The sequence below is a fragment of the Dromaius novaehollandiae genome, chromosome Z (assembly GCF_036370855.1).
Source record: "Dromaius novaehollandiae isolate bDroNov1 chromosome Z, bDroNov1.hap1, whole genome shotgun sequence".
NCBI classification, from domain to species: domain Eukaryota; kingdom Metazoa; phylum Chordata; class Aves; order Casuariiformes; family Dromaiidae; genus Dromaius; species Dromaius novaehollandiae.
Window position 1 is genome coordinate 60,464,748 of NC_088132.1, and position 23,072 is coordinate 60,487,819.

General features: G+C 41.0%; 1 protein-coding gene across 3 annotated transcripts in view; it reads right to left on the reverse strand.

Moving 5' to 3' along the window:
* The window catches only part of LOC112987026 (microtubule-associated serine/threonine-protein kinase 4), a 290,231-nt gene that overhangs the window by 122,887 nt on the left and 144,272 nt on the right, over window positions 1–23,072 (reverse strand). Inside the window, exon 6 of one of the 3 annotated variants that reach the window (XM_064502327.1) lies at window positions 3,850–3,930. The exons of the other annotated variants lie outside the window; for them this stretch is intronic. Within the exon in view, the coding sequence (XP_064358397.1) occupies window positions 3,850–3,930 (81 nt within the window). The remainder of the gene's footprint in view (window positions 1–3,849; window positions 3,931–23,072) is intronic. 3 annotated transcript variants of the gene reach the window in all.

The following is a 23,072-nucleotide window of genomic DNA, read 5'->3' on the forward strand; positions in this document are numbered from 1 at the left end:
AGTCTGCATTATCAAACAGTGTTGTTAATAATCTTCCTTTACCCTCCTGTCAATTCAAAGCTTTAGATATGTTGAACTGGATTTTACCAAAGAAATAAGACTGTCTTAAAAAAAAATCATAAAAATACAAAAAAGCTTGGGCTTTTTGTGTTTGCCTCCTCCTTTGCTGAGGCTTTGGAATTAATTGCTCCCGCGCTCGCTCCCGAGAGGGGCAGCGAGGTGCTGCCGGCCAGGCGCCTGCAGGCCGGAGGCTCCCTGCCAGGGCGCTCAGGAAGCATTGCCACAATCATTTTTTTGATAAACTAAGATACGCCTTTGTATCAGCTGAAACCTTCTGTCTAAGAAGGATGATAAGGAGTTTGAATTATCTCTCTGTAGTAAAGACTTTTTTCTAGTTCTCCCTACAAGCACTGAATCCTTTTAAGGTTTGTAAATGTCCAAAGGCAGAAAACAATCACAAACTAAATCATCAACTTACCAGGCACAACTCAATCACAGAGTGAAAACATCAGCCGGCAAGTGTCTTATATTGGTCATGAGAAAGATTTAGAGCACTCAAAGGTGGCAAACACAAATTTTCCACCTGGAGCCCCACTGCAGGCGGGCAGCAACAGAAACTGCTATTCCTTGCTATGTGGACTTGAGCCCTCCACAGACTTGCTCCAGTTCCCCTGTCCTATCAGGGGCTCTAGTAAAGCAGAAGATTGAGCAAAAACGTTCTGCTTCCAACCACCTTCCCTATTAATCAAGCTCAAAGATTTATACTGCTCTACATTTTTTACTTTACTACTGCCAGTTCCTTTAGCCTTTTTATTAGAAGTTACTGCAACTTCTCACACTTCGCATTTCTCCCCTAGTCGTCTTCCAGTACTCCTGCCACTCCATTCCTCATTACTATCCCAAAGGACACTAACACACCCAAAACAAAGTTCAAAATCACCCTAAAATTATTATATGAGAAGAATAAGTACCCTCTAAAATCTCTCAGCAGCTATGCTGAGTGATTTATGTTATTTGCACCTTCCCTCTTCCCTTACAAGTCTGCTGCTCCTGTTTACATTAATTTGTGCTAGAACAGTACATAATTTTTTTCCCCCGGAAGTTGAAAACTTCAGAAGACACAAACAACAGCTATGAAGCTGATGGGAAACACACGCCTAGCTGCCTGAACTTTGAAAAACCTTTCCCCCTCGGTCCCTCCAGGGAGCACCAGTAAAACACGGATAGCTGTCCTGTCAAAGCCAGCACCTCTACCATAATGCCACCACCATGCTGCACCGGCAGGCTCTGCTACCACAGACACTTCTGTTCACAAGATGATACAGTTTGTTTTGAAATGATGTTTATCATCTAGCTGGCAAAAGGTTCCCTTTAGACTAATACTGTATGTGACAACTACTGCAAGCAGAACTTCAACGGAAACAACCGCCTAAGGAGCAGCTGCGCCAGCCAAAGGACACAGGGGAGATGAGACAGCATGTTAGAGAAATACCACAGGAAAATCCTATCCGTTCACACTGGTAAATGCCCTATCCTGCTAGCACTTCTGAATACGAGCAAAAGCAGTCACATTGAAGTAATTCCTTTCCTCCCACACATGGGAGTACTCTAAGCTAACGGAGCAGGAAATGCTAATTACTTCTATACCCTAAAACCAACACACGCATTTTCCCCCATTAACCTAGGTCGGTCTTGTTCTGAACACCAAAAGCTCTCTACAGCTACAGCAACACAACACACAGAACAAAGACTCAGAATGAATTAAACCCGACTTTTCAAATTTCCATTCCAGGGAAAATGCAGTCTGGCAGAGCTTCAGACTCATTTCAGAAGTTTAAAAAAAAGCAGGAATTCTGACATTGTTCAGGACAATCTGGGGAGGAGTTACGTTAAAGAACGTCAAGAAATTCCCTTCCGTCCCATGTCTTCCGGGTGCCGCGGGCGGCTGGCTCCCAGGGCCGCCCACCGCCAGGCAGCAGGCTCCAGCTCCGGCCCGCGCTGCTGGGCACCCCTGCCGCCACGCGGGGCAGGCCAACACCTCGGCGGCCCAGTTTTAGTGCCTGGTTCCAAAGGCGACAAAACCCGTGAAATCTGTGCCCACAGCACAGTCTGGACAGCAGGACAGCCACAAGGCCAGAGACACAGTTCAGCAGCTCACACAGATCGAGGTATTTCCACACAGCCTTTTAATTCCATAAAATTGCTAGTCTGAAAAAGAGCATTTCTCCTCCTCCCGCAGGAAAAGTGATTCGTTCTGGCTATATAAATTAAAGAGGGTACTAGAGAATACTAGTTTTTAGAAGTACCAGTCTTTCCCTACCACCACAATAAACTCCATGGAGTACACTGATTTTGCAGAGAATTCAAACACACACACCAAAGTTTTCACTGAGAACAAAATGTATTCAGTGATTTCAACCATACTGCAAACGAACAAAATTGGGATTCTCATCCCATCTCTTCCATAGCAAAACAGTAAATATGACAAAGCATTAAAATCTTTCTTCAGAAACACGTAGCAAGTGCCAAAATTATTGCTTCATTTTTCAGCGACATGTGAACCATGCCAGAAAGACTTTAAAGTTAAAAACAAACTGACACTTAAAGTAGGCTGAAGCAGAATAACACATCCAAACAACTTCACTGCCATGCTAGATTAAAGACATTGGTATCAAATAGGCATGAATACACCTTATTAGGTAATTTAGCAAGCTGATACTGCTCTAAAATGCCTTCATCCTCACAGTATCGAGTGAAACTTTTGATTATTAATTTTTTTTTTAAATCCATGATACAGATACCTCTATTAATACATTCTGAAACTTACTTTTCCTCATGGAGCAGAATCTCACTAATTCACACTTACGAAAGGCAGTTTTATTTTCTGAATCAAGAAATTGAAGAAAGCAAAAAGCGTTTTTCTAAATGACAAACATCCTTCAACTATTATGACAATTTTACCATAATAGCAAGTGGGGTTTTTTTGGTCAAAAAATGATTTTTTGATCTCATAACCACATCTTTTTGACATGAACAAAAAATGATCCTCTTGTATGAAATACAGGGTAGGAGAAAGAAGAGAATGAGAAGGATATTGGACGTGTCTGCTTAGGGCTTATCTAAAATGCTACTGTATTAGAAATAAGATTTTCCTACCCCAGCAGAAGGAACAGCCCTACGAACCTACTGTAAGCGACTAGGTTCTTTTAAATGGACATACCTCTCGGATACTCAACTCTTCTGGTACCTGCCCTTGCAGAACATATTACTGCCTGTCAGGTAAGCAAAAAACAAAAATGTGTTCAGTGAATCACCCTCACTTCTGAACTCACCTTAGACTTTTGACAAGAGAGACCACAGCTCAAGATATGATCACAGGAAACAAACTACAAAATTTCAATAGCACGTGCATTCCTGACCAAAAAAAGCCAGAGCAACTGCTATGACAATTCTCTAACTACAAGAAGGTGAAAGTGAGCACATACACAAGCAATCTCTCCACAGAAAGTAAAACAAAAGCAATTTAAAGGTATTTCAGCCTATTACACCTAGTAACAAAGTGTTGTACAATTAAATGCATAAAAATGCAATATAGTTAGTGGATTTCTCTACAACTCCACATGAACTATGCATTAATATCTGGAATCTCCTTAATCCCTCTCAAAATATGGATTATACTGTAATTTTCCCTAAAGTACTTTAACTTCAGAACAACAGCTTGTCAAGTAAAACATTCTCCTGATTGCACAGACATGTTTGATTCTCCTCAGTTTTCCCCTTGAAATATGTTTTGATTGTCAGGTTTTGGATAAAGAAGAAAATATCAACAATGGAAGTTTACTCGCTTACCTCCAAAAATGAAAAGCGAACAGAGGACTGCATGGACTGCAAGGGCTTGTTGGGGTTGGGCTCAGGCTCCTTGGGGTGAGACTGAAAGTTAAAATAACGTCATCTCTAGTAAACAGAAGGTTTAGTAAGAGTTGCATGTTTTAGTGCAGGAGTTACGAAAAGAGTTTCAGTTAGTGCCAAAACAATACTGTCCTCCCAAATGAAATGACTGACAGTAGCCACAGTTTCTAACACATGCCTGAAAATGAAATTGATTTAAATAAAAACAAATACCAAACACCCTTAGAAAATAGCCTAAGGAAATCTGGTGCTGGCTGTATACGTTTGACTGTTACTGATCTCTCCAGGAACGATGCTGGCATACCTGCATACAAGTCCACAAAGAAGGAACTGGTAACTTGCTTCAGACCTCTAAGCATCCTGTGTAAAACAGGATATGCAGTAGAGACGTTTCACTTATTTTTTTTCCCTTAATCTTAGGAATTTTTAAAGCTTATTTGATATGCAAATCAGTTCCATTAAAAAACAAAAGGAAAACTAAAAAATAATTTCATCAGTAATAAGAAAACTCTTGGTAAAAAAATTCTAATTTGAGCACCTAAGACTCAGGCACTTAGTAAAAATTAAAAGTGACCCAGCTAGCTACTAACAATTCTCATTCAACATGAAATGCTTAGTCACAAATACAAAGTCCTTTATCTACATAATCAAATGGAGATATAGGTGACTAATCTCAAAAACAAAACCAAACAGAAAAAAAATCTTGAGCATTTGGCTTCAAAGGTTCCTTAAAGTTGCTTAAAGTGCAGCTCAATTCAAAAGGTCTCACAATAAAATGGTAGGCCACGGACAGACTTCACAGATACACTTCCAAAATACATTCATGCGGTCTCATGCACATCTCCCCATAATGCTTGCAAGCAAGTTTTTTGGTGTTTGGTTTTTTTTGTTTTTTTGTTTTTTTTAAAAATAGCATGCCTCTTGTTGCCATTCACTGGAGTAATACATTGGTCCAAAACTACACATAGCTCTGCCTGCAGTGCAGGCTGAGCAAAGGCAGAGCTCATGGGTACCTTCTAACACCTGCGCAATGACTTGTTCTGCTACATAGCAGACCCTCGCAGCCAGTCACCACCAGTGCTCCCGTTCCTGTCCTGTCTCCAGGGGAGCCACAAATGGCTGATACCCTGAATACAACTAGCTCCAACCCAAACCTTTGTTTTCAACTGCATGCAGCTTTGCCACACTTTAGAATGCTCCCATCAAAACCTTTCGAGGTGGACACCTGATCCAGGCTTTTTTGCATAAAAGTTTCAGCATAAATAGTATTACTGCTTCTAAAACAGATTAATGAAAACACATTTTTGACATTGTATGTTCTTTTAATCCTTCTTAAGAGGTTCTCATATTTTTGTGCCCCTGAGAAGACACAAAGTTTGGCAGGGAGATGCCACACTGCATCAAAGACAGGCTGTTACTTTCTGACAAGGCTCCCGTGCTTGGGCCAGTGCGTGTGGCTGCTGGCTCTGCCTGTGCTAGCCCAGCACTGGGGCACAGAAGGGCACACTGAACACGGCACAGCAGCTGGAGAGGAGCTAGTCTGACTTCAGCTGCAGATAAGCTGTGCTAGCACGACAATATTTCTGAGCCAGTAAACTCCATTAAGAGCCAAAGGCTCATTACATCCCTCCTGAAATGGCTAGGTTGAATCTAGGCTCATACCAGTCAGTCTGTGCAGGCCTGCAGAGCAAGGGAAATGACTGATGGAGATCCCTGCTGGTTCACTGGTGTCCTCTCTCTGTTTCACTGTACAGATCTGCCGCAACATGCATTGGAAAGGTCTTTGCTTGTGTATGATCAATAGAGGCTTGTGAGAAAGCTTTTTTTGCCTTTTTAGGCTCCATCTACACCATACTCTCTGTTCTCCACTTCAGGCCAGCAGCAGCAGAGCAGGCAGTCCTGTTTGCCACTCTGCCTGGGAGCCGGTGACCTCTCCTGCGCTGCCAGAGCTCACCGGGCTGTTCCTGGGGGTGTGCAGCAAGCGAAGAGAAGGATGCAGGCAACGCAGATAGTGAATAACCTCCAGAAGGGTAAGAACCAGGAAAGCGAGCAGAGAACGATCAAAAGAGAACTGCAGGTGGACAGTGAAGGAGGGCTGGCACCGGCTGGCCAGAGGCCACCAGGGCTCGGCAACGTGAGGGGAGCAGTGTGGAGTAAAGACTAGGGGCAAGGAACCAGAGCATCGAAAGGAAGAGGAAGAAAATGGGCTGGCACTGAAGGAGACGACTATACTCCCTTCAGACCCTAATCAGAAATGAGATTAAGTCACTACCTTCCCGTTGCTGTGAGCAAATCCCAGTGACATGAAGTGGCAAAGCAAATCTCCCTCTGTCTATTGGCTGGCATATACAGAGCAGGTGAAAATCTTACACCGGCTAGTAGTAGCTACTCAACTAGTATCTCTCATTTTCATTACTGTAACACATAAGAGTCTCAGTTGTGGAGCAGACTCTCAGGGCATTCAACATCAGATGTGCTTGTGCTACGCATCTATAAATTCGCACCAACTGATGACACAGGAGTGTCAATCCAGCTCTTAGAGATTGCTTTTCAGCTTTGCTTTTTAAGACCTAAAAATTACATGCAAAAACCTGTTAAAACAAATTATCACAGTGCATATGCACAAGGCTGACAGGCGGTCTTAACTCTTACATTTACTAAATTTGGAATGCTTCATTTTAGACTCTTAATAGTCTTTGAAAGAGCTTTCTGCAAGTAATGAATATCAAGTAGACAGACTGGAATAATTTCTCAGAGATACAATGGAATTCTAGTCTCAACATTTAAATTCTATTGAAAGAAAATTGATGAGAAACCATGTTTGAACAATGTCTCAAGGAATAAGCTTTTTACATAGATAGATAGATTTGCTTTTATAGGTAACTGAAAGTTTTATAGATAAAGTAGGAATTTGAGATGACTTCTGCATTGATTCAACTTTGACACATCAGGAAGGAAGAATTTTATGAGAACCATTAAGGGGCAGCAATTGAAACAGGCTGTTTTCCTTTCTTTGCATATAAATAGGAGTTTAAAAAGTAAAAAGTGATGGCCAAAAATGTCTAATAAAAATATGTAAAAATGAAAATATATGAATGATCTGTATCTGGACAATGTTTTAGCAAAAACAATTAGCAATACTGAAATTAAATATCATAGAAATATGGCAATGCAAGTGTAATTATGTCAGGTTACCAGGAAAAAAGGTAACCATGAAAAAAAAATGATTGCCTCATATTACAAACACACATATATGTTGAAAAAAACAGTAACTCAAATCATTTCCCATCCTTTGCCGTTACTGATATTATTCTGATGTGATGATTGCATAATTCTACAAAGACTGATTTAAAAATATTTAAATTTCCACTTCTTAAAAGAAGTACAATTATCAATTATTCATGGAAACCATTTTAATGAGCTCCCTGATAAGACCCTCCTCCAAAACTCATGAGAAATCAGCAATGCTATTTTTTCAGAATAATATCTACAGCTTAATGTGCTCACACCTAAGATACGCTGCTCTAAGTAAAAGAAGCCAGACTGAAATGCAGAATTTCTATGACAAGCACAGTTGTGGGGAACCCAATATAACATCTACACTTGTTCCCTGGAATAAAGTGCTCTGTCACCTTCATGTGATTGTTAGAATAAATTATTTGCTACACTGCACACTTACCTATAGCCTCCTCTTTAAAACATGGCAGATGTCAGAGATAATACCTTCCATAGCTAAATAACTTTACCGCAGGCTTTTGCAGCATTCGAGTTTTTTCTACAGCAAGAATGGGGAAGTCCCTGGGAATACTAAAGGATCTGACGTAACCATATCTATTTGCCTAGATAAAATTAGTGAGTTCTCAGGGTCTCTGCTACATGCATACGTACATGTCAATGTAAAATGTAGGTATGCATGTACAGAAATATTTGGCTTTGACTAACAAATCTAGGGTAAATATATGCTGGCATATATTAATAAAAGACTGTACTTATTATCACTATACGTTAAAATTACATGTTTTCATGTAGTTACTCTCTAAATTGCTGAAAGCACGCAAATGAGTTAATCAGCTTTAAGAAAACAGCAAGTAAATATCTGCTAAACTAGGTAAACATAGTTACTGCAGAGACCATCAGGAATCCTCCAGAATGTAAATACAGTTCATTAATGTAGTTATAGATGTAAAATATGGCTCATTCCTGATGGATTTTTGCAAATAGCATTTCTATAATGCTTTAATCTCTTGCAGTGCTCTCTACTATTCAGCAGAGAGGCCTTTCTAAAAGGCAGCAGTGGGATAAACAAACAGCAACAGAGAGTGAGGAGGAAGACAGACACCATGGCCTACTGACAGATTCTTTCACTAGGAGCTGATAGGATGCCTCACGCACTGACATTCAGTAACTTTAAATATGCAGAAATGCCTTCTTTCCAAACGTACTGCAATATCCCGGCTCCAGGCTCGCACATTTGCTGAAACCAACTGCAATGGATTTAAAACGTGTTCCTTCAACCTAAAGCTGCAGCGCTCCGAGACTGTCAGCACAAACATATGTTAAACAGCTCCCGTTTGCGCGACAGCTAGCATCATGCAGAAACCATTAAAATATTAAAGACAGACAATACTTACTCCAAGGTCAGCCCTGGAATTTGGAGCCTTTCCCGCTGGGCTTTCATGGCTGTTGTGTGCTAGCACACCCCGTTGTCACCATGGCACACACTCCGTGGCAGCATCCTGGTGGTGACAGCGAGCCAAAGGAGCCACTACACAGGAAGGGACGATCGATCTCCTGGGGGCGGGGGAGCACCGCAAGTTTGGGTCCTTCCCCCGAGAGCTGTCACCGAGAGCTGTCAGCTGCCTTTTGCAGGTTAACAGCAACGCACGCTGCGCTGATTTTGTGAAGCGGACGCAGCCTTCCTTTCCGCACATCGAGTAATTCATTCCTCATCCTCTAAAAAGGCTTTTGCCTCCCTCACACACGCAGGCTTTACACCTCGGAGGAACCAGGAGTCCCCCTCGCTACGCCAACTGACAGCGCAAAAAAAAAAAAAACACCCACAACCCTGCAGGCTTAAGACAGTTTCTCTCAGCAAATGTCAAACATTCGCCACCCCCTCTGATCCTGTCGAATAGAATTTAGCCATCTTGTTTAAGTCACATAATCCCTCTCCTCGCTAAACAGACATTCAGCTTCTGCAGTAACAGAACAGCAAATCACTGAATGAAAAATATGCTCTTCCTCTTTAACATGGACAATTATCACTAAGGGATTTGAGGAACAAATATATTATAATACCCATGCTGATACAAAAGGAAAAGTTAATGTTCTGTTCTGTCTTGATTGCATTGAATGTTAAAGGGAAATGACTGAAAGATCTTATTAAGGATGAGAGCCAGAGCTGGAAACTGCAGAAAAAAGGGCTATCAATTTCAGGTCTATCTTTTTAAAGGTATCCTCACTTCAAAGTAAACCAGTATACAGCAGTTTATAAGGCAGTTTTATACCAGTGATGCTGTACAGGATGCTAATTTTAATTTAATTCTATTCCCTTTTTATATACTCTTAGTCTGAGTGTACCTTTTTAATAAAAAATATTGCAAATTGTTCCATGAGGACTAGCATTTTTTTAAAGCTCTATAAAACTCCAAGAAAAGCAAAGCTAGTGTGCACGTATTTATCTGAACTAATTTAAGAGTCAGAATATTTTCTCACCTGCATAATTTTCCTATGCAACTCTAATTTGTACCTCTTGTACATTATGATAAAATCAATCTCACAATTTTTTTCACTCTGCAAGATTTCGAGCCCTGTTCCAGGCATGAAACATTCCACAGACTAGTCAAAATTCAGGACCAAATAAAGCTGCCGCTTTTTAGACCCCGGCTCATTTTTGGGAGAAATTAGGAAGTCTGCCAAAACAGAGCCATGGGTTTCAGAAACTGAGGGAGACCTCCTGCTTAGGGAAGTTAACCGGCATTTGGTGAGCTGCACTGCTCTTTGCAGAAAGGGCAGCAAAGCCCAGCCCTGCGGGGAGGCCGACGGAGGCGCCCGCTGCGGCCTCGGGCCAGGCTGGTGGGCGTCTCCTGCACGGCTGGGCAGCCCTCCCTGAGGGCGGCAGGAGGCAGGTCCAGTCTCACTCCCCAAGGATGGAGGGGCTACACCACTGGATTCCCTACCCCCCAACAGCCATAGGCAGAAATGTTAATCATTTTTTGATAATTGATCTTATTGCTAGAAAAGCCTGCTTATTTTTTTTAATGAAACATCAGCTCAAGGTGACATTCAGATTTTCTGTAAGAATTACATTTCGAGCTAACATGTTAGGAAGAGCGCCCTAAGGGATGCTTGTAGCACTTTAAGGAAACAAATACTAGACATTTAATAAGTGCTTGCCACTTATTTTTCAAGAGTAACATCAGAAATATGTGCACTACTGTACAAAGGGAGGCAGCACATCTCCTGAGCTCAGAAGAGCTCAGTGTTTCTCACACACAGCAAGAAATAATCATTAAATTCTTTTTTTTTTCCTATTACATTTTTCTATTAGAAAACATTTTTTATTTAACTAATGTATTATCCTGAGTATTCATGCACAGGATACTGGAAACAAAACTGAAGGATACCCAGAACTACAGCTTTGAATGTCTAAGGCATAATAGGCACATCTGGATTTTAGTATACCAAACTCAGGCCCCAGCAAGCACAGCTAAACCAAGCATCCTACAAATAATCTTACTAAGGAGGTTCTATATTCTCCTACCATCTGAAAGAAAAAAAAAAAGAAGGACTGGATCTAAGGGAATAAATTCAAGATTGCAAACTGGCATGGGTACGCTCACAGACCTTCAAGGGCACATAGGTCAGGTAAGTGTCCAACTCCAACTGCTTCTTTCAAAATATATTCTTCAAATTTTACTCAAACAGACAACAAAACATTTTTTAAAGATCTTCTCAAACTTGAAAAAAAGTGTAGAAGGATCAGCTGCCCAAACAGCTGCAGCCCTGAAGCCATCAGGTGAAGCTGTCCATGCCCACAGCTTTTCTTCATGGCTGAGTTTGGAGACAGTCACATAAGAGCAGAGATAAGGTAGCACAATGCAAGACTAGCCACAGACTTGTGTTTTTCCCGTAACTGCTAAGAGCGGACAGTTCAGTACCTCTCACAAACAAGCTCTGTTTTTCAGGGTTTTTTTTTTTTTTTTTTTTCCCCAGTTCCTCTGATGAAATCTTTTGTACACCCTGCTGCTTCTGTTGCTGAACAGGATTGCTCTTGATGAACAAGGCCCAACAAGGGTTGATAATTCCTGCAGGTAAGCTGTGACCGTGCGCGTGCCCCACAGGTACGCAGCCTCGCAGAGGCCCCCTGCCCTTCCGCTGCCTACCTGAGCGAGCGCGTGTGTCCGGCCGGCCATTCAATCCGGTCAGAACCACAGCTACGATTTCCATAAACAAAACAGCAGAAGTACAGCTCAGAAGTGCAGCTTGCCTCAAAAGCATGATACGAATTTTAAGAGTTACTCCCATAAAGCCAATTTTAATATCATTAGGGTGATATGAGGAGACAAGCCCACAAGCAGGGTGTGGGTTCGCTGTTTCTGAAGCAGCACCAAGAAGAAAAACATGCAAAAGAGTATGTCACAGAATGCTGATTTATGGTGTGAAACACTTAGGCAATAGGCACATTTTACCCGCCGGAGGACAACACTGCCAGTAAACCAGACTACAGGAGAAAGAGCAGGACTGGCAATTGAACACAGCAGTTTAAACACAAGCAACTGCATGTAAGGGTTATTTTGATAAATCGACCTCTTTACAGAGCTAATTCATGCAGGCACTTAACATCACATTAGTGGTAGATTATTCTAAACTGAGATTCAGCTATACGTTGACTTTGAAAAAATTTCTTCTTCTATGCATTTTTGCCTTATTCAGGTAGAAGTTCAGAAAATTTAGATTTACTGGAAAACAATAAATGAATACATAGCAGGAGATCAAATTCTGCCCACAGTTACACTCATGCAGCTTCTGCAGGAGGAAATGGGAACTCTTTACACGTATCGGGGGGGGGGGGGGGGCAAAAATTAGCAGCAGTTATACGAAATCTAGCCAGTGAAAGCTGACTTCAATTTAGTCAAAAACAACTGTTTGCACTTTATTTCAGACTGCTTATATCTAAGTCAGTCCCATCAATATATAGTTGAAGAAGCAAGTGGAAGTTAAAAAGAAGGCTCATTGTACCGCAAAAGAAATCTCATTCATTCACTTCAAGTAACTGTAGTTTATTCCTAGGATAAACAACATTCATTATACTTGCAAGGACTAAAACAACATCACTGTCTCAAAGGTAACGATTTAACCGATTTCTTGGACTTTGGTAGCATTCCTGAAGTAGGTGTCATGAATGTTATTTTACTGATAAAACTAATCCTACTGGTTTAGTACTGCACTGCATTACTTACTATAAAAGATTAGGTTATCACCGATACTGCAATACTGTGTTAAAGAGTTTAATTTATCATTAATGAGATTTAAGTTGAAAACTGCAGCATCCACAGGCTAAAATGCCTGGATGTTCTCCTCAGGGCTCTATTGTAATACAACTACTGGAAAAAAATTCCTTTTTTTTTTTTTTTTTTCCTTCTGTCAAGAAACAGCATTGTTTCACAAGGAGGAGCTCTGCTAGCAACTTGGCGAAGACTGGAAACATCCACTCTAGACAGTAGATTAAAAAAAGCTTTGGTACATAAGATAAAACTAGCAGCTATTTCAGGTTTGTACATTATATTCTTCTAAACCCATCAGGCATCAAGGTACCACACAAAGCAAAGGATAAGTAACATTTTACACAGCTCAAGAAGAAGGGGAAAATGAGGAAAATGTTATTCCATGAGACAAATTAGTTCAATTAAGCAGGAAGTTAATTCCCTGAAGAACTCCCTTCAGTTCTTACTGCTTTTTTTCCCTACCCTGGAGACACACTGATCTCCACAATGGTGTAATCAATCCATCCTTGGTTCTGGTTCATCTCTCTTTTAATATTGCACACTAATCTGCAATTAAATTGTTCTTTTTATTCAGATTAACCTGAAAATATTGATAAATCTTGCCTACATTGACCCAAATTCTATCAAGAAGCTCTCTCATACGGAAAGAACAACCTCAAACAAAAGGTGAGGAACAGGACTAAAGGAGCTTCTTTAAGAACCGCATTCCTTTGCAAATGTAAACCCCAGTCTCCCATTTCTCTAGAGAATGAAAGTCAAATTTAAGAAGGGAAATATAAGAACACATCTCAAATTAGTCATCTAAATCCTTACTGGTGTCTCTCTGTGTTTAGTAATCTACCTCAGATATCTGCTTAAAAACCAAAACCAACAACAAAAAAAAGCACAGTAGAAGATTTTATTTAATTGAAACACAAACCTGAAAGACTTTTCTTCCTTACCACAGTCCTCAGTTTAATAGTCTATGCTTTCAAGGTCCCCTTCTTCTCCAGCCATTAGGTATATATTTGCTTTTTCTTTAAACAATGGTAATGCAGACAATGCCATTGACAGTGCAGGTGCCTCTGGTTTTCGTTCCTCTTTAGCATTTAGTAACAGTTGTACCAAGATACTAAGCAAGTGCACCCTTCCGCTCTGCATGCACACTTGGCCAATATTTTCCAAAGGTACGCAAGAGTTAGTGAACAATTCACAACAGCCAGTGACCATGGATACCTCCCTTCTGTGACAGTCCGTAAAGCAAAGATCGCTTAACCTGAATTCCCATTATCGAATTTGCTTAGCATACCAGTTCAGCTGTTCAGGCATGTCCAGCAAACTCAGTCTGTTTAGCAACACTTAATGTAGACATACAGTGCTCCTTTCCCCCCTCAAACTAGGATTCTATTTTGAAATCATGATAAAAACTATTTACTTTAATTATAGTCATTATTCAGTGAATACAGGACTAAAGAACACCAAAGTTATAATACCACTTTAAAGCGAGCTGGTATTTATCCCTGATTTTCCATCTATCAGATTCTTAGTCTGCAAGTTAAGGAGAGCAAATACTTATCTTATAGGGATGCTGTAACATTTAGCCACATACCATGCTTTGGAGATAAAAAACAGTGAAAAGGTCTGGATGCATTAATATTTTTTAATAGATTTCAATTCTTGGCATGGACAAAACAACTTCAGAACAACAATTTATTTAGTGTATTTTAATATTAACTTACTTTTGCTATGGTTACATTGCAAAACTGATAAAACATGGTTTTGAAAACAAAAATTGCATTGCCCTCATTATCCTGGCATTCTCAGTTACCTACTTGGCCTCTGGGCCTTTCTTTCTCTTCGGAAAAAAAGATATATATATATATATATACCCTAAACAGAGGTGGAATTAATTCTTTGTTTACCACTGCCTTCTCACTGCAGAGGCCAGTAATTCCACAAGTGATTCAGTCAGGCAAACATATCACTGGTCGGAGAACAGCTTCAAAAAGTTACAGTGGCAGAAACAACTGGTTTTGTCCACATTTTTTGTGCAAGGCAAGTTACTGTTTTCTTACACTTAAAAAGAAAAGTTGAAATTTTTATTTTCCACTTTTCAAGAGAGCATTAAATTCCCCTTCCCCCACCTTGGTGATTTATTCAAGGCACTGCCAGCGTTACTGTGAATCTTCCCAGCGGGCCCTATCAGATGATAGCTTGTGATTTATCATTCTGAACTTGAATAGTCCTCCCAATAAAATGATCTCTAAGTGAAATGTACCCATTTCAAGCGACAACTATCAGCAATACTCACCTATGAAAATCAGACACATACACTCAGCGAATGGGTATTCAGGTCACTGCATGACAGTTACACATTTGTAACTCAGAAGTGCTACTCAGAGACAATTTTCTCTCAGTTTAGTGTCATACTGCACAGCTTGCAAGGATGAGAAAGCATCTGGTACATTAACAATGCTTCCTATTTTTTTTTTAAAGTAGCACTATCTCCCACATGTGATACTGTATTCTGTCATCTTGCATCAATGGGAAAATTTAAGATCTCTGGATATACTGTTAAATGAACCGTTCACCATGATGCCATAGCAGCTATCTTGACAGATCAGCTTCTGGTATCTTTCCCTGTTCAAGTGCCTGCCTTCCTTCCTTGCTATATTCAAAACTTAGCTTTGTTCTTTTCTGTGCATCTGAGAGAATTTCACAATTCTAGCATCAAATTCAACAGTCAAACCTGAGACGCTGTAGAATTCTCTAAAAGGTGCAATGCGAAGTTATAACTCAAAGACATTCAAGATCCTAGTAGCTGTTTCATTGCTAACTTTGTGGTTTTGAAATTAATTTTAGCAGGAATGATGTAGAAGCAAGAGAGTACAATACTGCTTCTTGGTGTCAGTGAGAAGCATGCAAAACAGCACTAAGGAACTGGGAAAACCCAGGCCCAGCCTACTTTTCTGCATTCTTTCCTGTGTCTGTAGTTGAAGGAGGATTTTGAAATACGAATCCATCAGTCTGTTACCTCCCTCTGACTGAAGCCAGCAGACTGACTTTACTTGCAGCTTTGTATCAACACAATGCCTATAAAGCAAATCTCATGCTTCAGTTAGCTGCTGGACAGGGTCAAGAAATATTTTTCCTATTGATGTGTAACTGGTCAGGTTTATTCTTGCTTGTTTTGTCATTTACCGCCTACTTTCTTCAGAAGCATTTGAGATTGGCCACAACTAAGGCAGCAATACCAGATGGTATAACAAATCCTTGTTCTTAGATCCCTGTCTGGTATGTCTTGCTCATATGCTGAGGCTCAAAATAATTGCCCAATTTGCAATGGCAAGGAATTTTTCAACTTGGTCAGATGATATGAGGTGTTGGTGGAGGACTGTCTTTTGTCTCTTTGGGGCTCTGGGGAAGGACAGGGAAGAGGGTGAGGGTGATGGAAGAGGGTGTTCACTGCTCTCTGTACTCAGGGGCTCAGTCTGCACCGCAGGCTCGGCACGGCATGCCCAACTGAAGTACCTGCCGCTGCGGGGGCCTCAGACCTCAGCAGGACTGGGCTCCTCCTTGGGTCCCTGCCTGCAGCATGCAACAGCTTAGAGCAAAACTTCTCAACACTCAGAGCACTCAAATCTCACAGGGCATGGGAACAAGTTTCGTAGCCCACGACATACAGAAAGCCAGGCTGCATGACCCTTTCCAGCCTTAAACTCTGCAAAGTTTCAGCATCATGGATCTCCTGAAATGTACAGGCATGCCCATAAATCTGACACTGGTAAGCAATTTACAATAATGCAGTTTATTAATGCGCCACTGGAGTACAACAAGATAAATGCCCAGGTGGTCTTACTAAACATTTTGCCAGAGCCTATTTGGAGTTCATACTTCTTACTGCTCTGCAAGGGGGTTGTTTTTAAATTATAGTTTAAAAGAAGCCCTCTATTAAATTCAAATGTATTTTTTAAAACATTTATGAGTTGCATGTTCTGTTGATAGATCTATGGTATTGTATGGTACCTAGACAAAGGAACAGATCAAAAGAATATGTCTATTAGCAAGGTTAATTAACTGCTAAAAATAAAAACTGATATACAGACCTCTGGGAAGTTAAGCCAGCAACTGGCTGTCATATTGAACATCACAACTTAAAACATTGACGCTAAAACGTTCCAAGGTGTAAACCAAGCAGGCAAAAAGAATCAGTAACATGCAGCAGCCAAGATCTGGCAAAATCTCTTTGCAACCTCACTCTCACCCACTCCTCCACAGTGAGTTTCAGCAGGTAGTTCTTAAATTTTCCCGGCAGTCAGAACTGCCTCCTCATACAGAGGAGCAGATGACTGTAAATTAAAGCAAGACTGATGCTGGGTGGTCTTGGAATATAAACTGCCGGAAGGCAGTTAGGAGCATCTCAGGTGTCTGGTTGAAAAGCAAGACAGCAGCTCCCTCCTCTTTGTCCAAGCATCACTTGGATTTTTATCATTATTAAAGACAGCAAAAAAACAGCAAGAGGTGCCACAAAACATAATACATTTATGTGGTCTTCCGTACATTCCCACCAAGTGTCTCTTCATCTCCCTATGTTAGACAGCACCATTTTGCACTTGCCCGTGAAAGCCCCAAAATAATATTCCATACAATATCAAAAGTTCAACCAATTCAACAGCACTCATTTTGTCAAAATTTTTTTTTCTGAAAAACTCCAAGAGTAGCTACTTCAGATTTAGGCAACCTCCCACCACTTTTCACATTTATTACTAGGAGAATAAAAAATAAAAATAAAAATGAGAGAGAGATTTCTCCCAACTTGAATTTAGAAAGCAACAAATACAGCTCTTGACTAATAAAGTCCCTTGTCAATAGACATCAAGCCAATATTGAAACTAAAAAATTTGAGAAATCAGGCTTTAATAATTATGTTCTCAATCTGCACTGCCTTTCAATACAAAAGTAGCAACATTTTTAAAAAGCTATAGGCAAAAATAGCTCTAATTTTTGAAGAGTTCTGCGCCACACAGGGTTAAGTAGTTACCGTTGTTTAAATTCAAAAGCCTTTTTACCCAGTGATAAGCTAGGTCCAGGTTCTTAGGAAGCATCTGTTTATCTGGCCTGTGTTTACGCTATATTTCAGTGCTAGCTGATGCCATTTAATTTTCCTGTATTTATTCTTTTATCAAAAAAAAATTTGACAATATAAAACTTCTTCTAATGAAGACTTTTGTAAGACCACAGGTATCTGAGTATCTTGTTCAAAAAGTAAAAGCACCAATAAGACATTTCAGAAATCTAGACTTCAGCACACAGCTCTTCTCCCGACACCCTACACCTATTCATTAACAACTAACATATACCTAGAATATTACTATACACTGTTTTGGCTGGTTGATACATAACTCATGCCTTAATAAGGTCCTACCGTGCACATAAATACATGCATGCCCACAGTTTCATAAACTTACCATGTGTATGCCTGCCAAATTTCAAACATATACGTCTTAGTTCTCTCCCAATAGTTACTACGCAAACAGGTAGGGAGAGGCAAGTGCTCTGAACAGACAGCAGCAGCAGCAACACAGCAGTCAGTCTTTCACTAAAAGGACAGAAGGGTTTTTTAATTATTTAAGTCTGTCTTATGCTTACAAAAAGCCATATAAATATTTCTATAGGGAAATATGTCATTAAAGAAAAACACAACTGAATAATGTTGCCTGTTACAAGAGAGCATATTCCCTATGAAAGCAGTTTTTATTTATTTTTTATATATATATTAAAACACACACACACACGGAATCAGCTTTCATCAAAAAGCTTAGACATTTAAGCCCATAAAGGTAAAGCACAAAAGCATGTAGCAGAGAGCTGGAAGTCAAGAGACCATAGCACAAATAGCACTCCTGGCAGAATTTAGAAGAGAAGCATCTGCAAAGCAGGACAGCATTGTAGAAAAACAATATTCAGCAGGGTCTCAATGCTACTAGGACAGACCCTTTAATAGGGGGCAACCGTAAGTGAATTTTCTGTTACAACAGAAGGCCTATTCAGTGACTCACAGAAAATGAATCATCTACTGAACAAAATACTTGTCTTTCCAAAACCATCACCATGTTTAGCATCTATGATACCACATCAAATCCACAGAAATCTACTTTCAAGTTAGGTTTTACAATACCTGACTGATACTCAAGAATCCTGAACCTTCTAAACATTCACTGGAAGCAGATCTGGGGAAAGGGTCATTGGAGGAGAGCGCTCAACAGAATCCTCCAACAGAAGACTGTCTTGCACAAGCATTTCGAAGTCTTCTGCATTGAACATTCATATATAATAAAAGAACAAAAAAAAGAATTTTGAAGTGCACATTTTTATGACCTGCTTTATTCACTCCAAATACGCTTACAGATCTAAGTCATTAAATATTTTAACAGCACTAACTTCAGATTACAATATATAGTATTTCCTGCTTTCATTGTTACGATCACAAATGTGTCTACATGCATTTTGTTGACCCAAGGGCATACATATACCGCACCAAAGTCAGCCATAGGGAATGCCAAGGGCTCTTTGAAAAGGTCAACATCCCATTGCACATTCAAGCAGCACCAGCTCATACAGACAGATCTGAAGATTTCTTTGATGCTCTTATAGACTGTTCAATAAACCTGAAAAAAGGTACCACATTAAGCCAAATCACATTAGTTCTCTGAAGTTCAGCTCCAATGAGGAAATCCTGTTCTCATGGCTAGTATTTTCTTCTAAAAGGTACTTAACCTCACTAGAGCAAGTTAGCAGATTTATCAACACTTAAAAGCTCATGTCTTACTAACATTACTAACTTACTAAGGGAGTGAGATGATCGCAGAAGAATACAAAAATATTAGAATTTTATTAGTATAATTAGTTCATTCCTGTCTAGAAATAAAAATGTAATCACAAAAAAAAGGGGGGGGGGGAACCTCACATCGCAGTACTTCCAACACTACACACTCCTTGACCATTAACACACAAATCTAGATGCTTAAAGAACAGAACTAAAGCTACAAAAATGGTTTCATTGGTCACTGATTTTAAAGATTATTGGTTCCACTACTGCAAGTCAACCATTACATTCATGCAAGAGCCAGGGTGTTAGTTACTTCCAAAACAAGCAAATCCTGGAAGGCTTAACAACCAGGTTTAAAATTGGACAGTTCTGGCATGATGAATCAAGCACCCAAAGCACGAGGCTAGGAAGCCCAGAAACGCTGCCTCTTTTTTTTTTTTTAAAAAAAAAAAAAAAACCACCCACTTTATCAGCTGGTCTAATGGTCCCCTCAACTTAAAAACTTCATGTCTCAAACTAAAATAAGAAGAGGACTAATAATCATTATTGTTTCAGCATGGAAACAGCTACAGGACTGTCAGAGGTGTGCAACTCTAGCCAAATTGAAGCTGCCATTTTTCTCTCTTTTTGGAGGGTGAGGGGGAGACTAAGCCTTCTCTGCGGTGAAGAGAAACCATGACCCGCATTCATGTATGGACAACGTGGTGCTGTCTGCCTGTCTGCAGTCAGCACAGACAAGCTCATAGCGGAGACTTGCCCAGCTGGTCTAGAGGAGCTACAAGCATTGCTGTGGAGGAAAATGCAGTCACCCGCCATCAGGTAGATCAGCGGCAAAGCTGAGTCCCCAGCTCCGCACCACTTTACTAGTACTACTGCAGCTGAAAGAAAAGGTAGATGGCTCTGCAGCAATTTCAGGTGCAAGCCACGTACACAAGAGCACAGTGTGACTGCCAGGAGTAACCACGGATAGATTTGAGGGCTTGTGACTATCCTCACAGCCCTGAATAGCCGCTTCCTAGCAGATGAACACTCTGCTAACTTCACTTGTATTACTTTTCTTCAGTGACACACCATCATAAATAAGCCAAACAATCCCCGGACATCATTCAAAACAAACAGCTGCGTAAAGCCTGTGATTGTGTAGTTGGGTAGCATTTTACCTTCGGCCTTCCCCTTGGATCCCAGTTCTCTACTCAGACTTTCCATTTTGACTCATTTGTGCACCAAATCTAGCAAGCAAACTTCCACAGTTTTTGTTGGCTGGAAACTTTTGAGAGAGTTGCCTCTTTCACCAGTGCGCTTCAGGTTCTCATTGCCTGAACTTCTTTTGATCTTTGCTTTCAGACTACTGCCTACTCGCCAAAATAACATCTCACCTATATAAAACTGGTCATTAGTTATGACTCCACTGTCAGGCTCATTCATGAAATAAGGGCTGTAAATCATGGGCCAGTTTGGAAACCAAACCAGTTAAATACTCTGCCTGGTTTCCATGTAAGACTTTGCCATTCCCTTGTAAGTAAGGACTGTGGAGCCTCCTATTCCAGGAAAGTACAAAGGAAAGATGTAGGGAGGGAAAAAAAAAAAATCAGATTACATTCCCAAAACAACACAGAAGACCTGAACAACCTTCTTCTGTCTAGTTCATCTTTGACTGGCTAATCGAACCTAAGCTTTGCACCAGCTACAAATACACTTAACTAATAACTGCTATAGTAAAAGTCACCACAAAACTCCAGCAAATAAAGTGGCATCAAATTTTACTGACATCATTCACACTGTGGGTTTTCACTACTCACTAGTCTCTAGGAAAACTCCACTTCCTGCAAGTGCAAGCACTGGCTTCCCTGTAAACTTCTGTCACTGGCTTTTTTGTAATTCTAAGTATATGTCTATATCAGCAAACAGCACGGTGTAATAGGAGAGAACCAGCAGATCAAAGCATTTTTTTCCTGCTCAAACTGTTTTGTCCCAGCTAATCAGAAGTACCATGCCTGGGATTCAAACTTGGACTGATGGGACTGCAGTCCTTGGGGTGACTGGCACTGGATACAGAGGGTAATAGCCAAAGCCTGCTGCCGTAAGCTGGTGCCATGAATGCATCATCAGATGAGCTTTCAGGAGCCCACATTTGCATTCAAGCACGCGAGTACTAGCCAGTAGAGATCCGTAACCCTCTGTTTCCTACCAGTGGCTTACAAAGCTTGGAATGGACAAGCGAACCACAGACTTTGAGGTCTTCAAGGCAGTTCTCTGCTCTCTCTAGCTCTGGACAGTTGTGGGAGACACCAATACGTCCAGGGCCTTCGGTCCCCAAAAGTTTGAAAACTGTAGGTGGGATCCCACATTTCAACCCAGTGCCCATCCCAGGGCAGTTACAACTGCATACACTGCAAAGAACTACCATTCAGTTGGCCTAAAGGCTTTTCTGGATTACCAGAGCAGACTTAAAAACTGCCTTTGGAAAGCTTCACAGGTCATTAATTCCAGCCTCAGACTCAAAGGGGCTGCTGGCACTTTCTTTCCCATGAGAAGCAAGATGGCTCACAGCATGTGCATGTATGCCCCCTGCGCTGCTGGGTCACAGGGCTGTGTGGATGAAGCATGCGCCTGGTTTAATCACACTTGTACCATACCACATGCTGTGTTGAAGTGGAACATGTGTCTGGTTAGTTGACTGCAAAATAGCACCACGTAACCAAGGGAAAAAGCATTTCCGATGCCTACGTGCCCTGCACAACCTTTACAAAGCTACAGATGAGCGTTTTAATTCAGGCTAGAACAGTAAGAACTAGTTTCTTTGGCAGCTGCATGTTCAGCCATCTGCATATGTCTGGGGCACCTGGGATAGCATATTTGTCTTGGATGCTACGTTTGCCTTCATTGCCTAGGGGCACGGCCACTCCAGGCATTCATGAGCGAACCAACAGGGACAGGAGGAAATGTGATTATATGCAATTACGCTGCCTTTTGCACTGTGGCAACGAACATGCAACGAATACAAAGCAACTGACTCCCAAAACCTGTGTCAGCCTTTTTAGCCCCTACACTTGCTTCCCCCATGGCATTTGATCTGCCATCCCTTTCAGGCAAGCATGGCTCTATTAGGTATTCACTTATTCCCTGTGCTCCTTTTGACCTTTTCACATGCCTATGAGAGCTGTCACAACAGACCTTAGTAAATCTCACATGTATAAACTTGACTGCCTTGCTAGGCAAAAACGTGACTGACAAGCAGAAGCACCACAGTATTTTGAAGAAAGGATGAAAAAACAGAAATGATTTGTTCACTCCCACTATTAGGAGATGGCGGAGGAAGAGGGCACACAACAGCAGGAAAGCACACCAATGCCTGTGTTAGCTGTTGCCACAGCTCAAGCAACCAAGGCTTATTACAGATTAAAGAGACAGAGCCAGCTGATTAGGCCCTGCAGAATAGGAGGGCATCCTTCTGCCAAAGAAACCTTTGCTTGCAAAGAATGCAAGAGAAGAGCTCCATCCTGCCCCAGCCCCCCCCTTCCTTTTCAGCCCTACATAAAAATTACCCAGTTGCACAGGCTTTTGGCTGAAGCACCCTATTCAGAGTTTCTGCAACCTGCAGCCTCGTAATAAGCCATCAGCTTCAACCAGAAATTTTAGGCAAAGACAGAGGTGTTTACAAAGGCCAAAACAGCCACTGCCACAAACATCACACAGTATGTCCAAAGGGACTAATGAACAACAAGAAACAGCCACCACAAGAGGAGAGGTCCTGATAACCACCATAGGCTGCCTCCAGCTGCCACACCACATCCCAGCTGCTTTAGGTCTTAACAGTGTGTTTGTGGGCCCCAGAAACATCTCTCTCC